Here is an 832-nt window from a genome sequence, read left to right as displayed (position 1 = left end):
CGAAGTAGAAGTCGATACAATCGTAATAGAACTCCAACATTCGAAGCTTGGCGAGTTGTTAAATAGCAATTGAGAGATGAATCGGATCGTTGAGTTTCATACATTTTTTCTTAAGTGTAATCTTGAATGAGTCTCCAAGCTCTTCAACGTCATAAAACCGCTTCTGCTCAACAATTGAACTAATCGACCCGTCACAGCTCTTGTATTTAGTTTCCTTATGCTTACCCTTATCCATTCCAGAGCGACCGAAAGCTGAGTTTCCAATAAGCTTCATCATCTCTGCAATCATAGCCTTATCTTCGTCAGCATCACCCTCACGTCGCGCTTCTGATACTTTCTCCATAAATTTCTTGAATGGGCGATGAGATGCTGCTTTGATGAATGAGTATGTCTTGGTGATAACCAAACCATGTTGCAGATACCATTTCAATAAGGGTGTGTAGATGAGAATCTGCTTTCCAAAGTATGATCCGATGAGCTTACGGGATTTCAATGTATTCTTGTTTTAAAGAGACATATTGTAGCTGTGCATGTGCTCACCGATTGAGTCTTTGTTCATGGGATCAATCTCAGTGTTCTTAAAGATTGGTGTCATTTCACTAAGCTAATCCTTGGGATGTGCTGGTGTTTCAATATCACATTCAAGAAAGCCAAATATCTTATCATTATGAATGTCGTCAATGATACCATCATATGGGGAGACCGTTGTCAGTTTTCCACATGGCATCTCATTACCAAGGGCCCACAGGTATAGAGCATTTGCATCGTATTCAATAACCTTTTTCACTAATTTCTCACTATTACGAATTGTAGTTTCATCACGCTTAGCGTG

The 832-nt window shown here is 39.7% G+C and overlaps 1 protein-coding gene across 1 annotated transcript; it reads right to left on the bottom strand.

The window, feature by feature from the left end:
* Positions 1-58: 58 nt before the first annotated feature.
* On the bottom strand, positions 59-343 carry PHALS_03444 (chromodomain protein, putative; the record flags this gene model as incomplete). Its single annotated transcript, XM_024717653.1, has 1 exon — positions 59-343. One exon carries the CDS (start codon positions 341-343, stop codon positions 59-61), a length of 285 nt encoding a protein of 94 aa, XP_024583131.1.
* Positions 344-832: the final 489 nt, after the last annotated feature.

This window comes from Plasmopara halstedii (genome assembly GCF_900000015.1).
Source record: "Plasmopara halstedii genome assembly, contig: Scaffold_2364, whole genome shotgun sequence".
Taxonomy (NCBI): Eukaryota; Oomycota; class Peronosporomycetes; order Peronosporales; family Peronosporaceae; genus Plasmopara; species Plasmopara halstedii.
The sequence above is the reverse complement of the archived record's forward strand: the minus strand, read 5'-3'. Positions and strand labels throughout refer to the sequence as shown.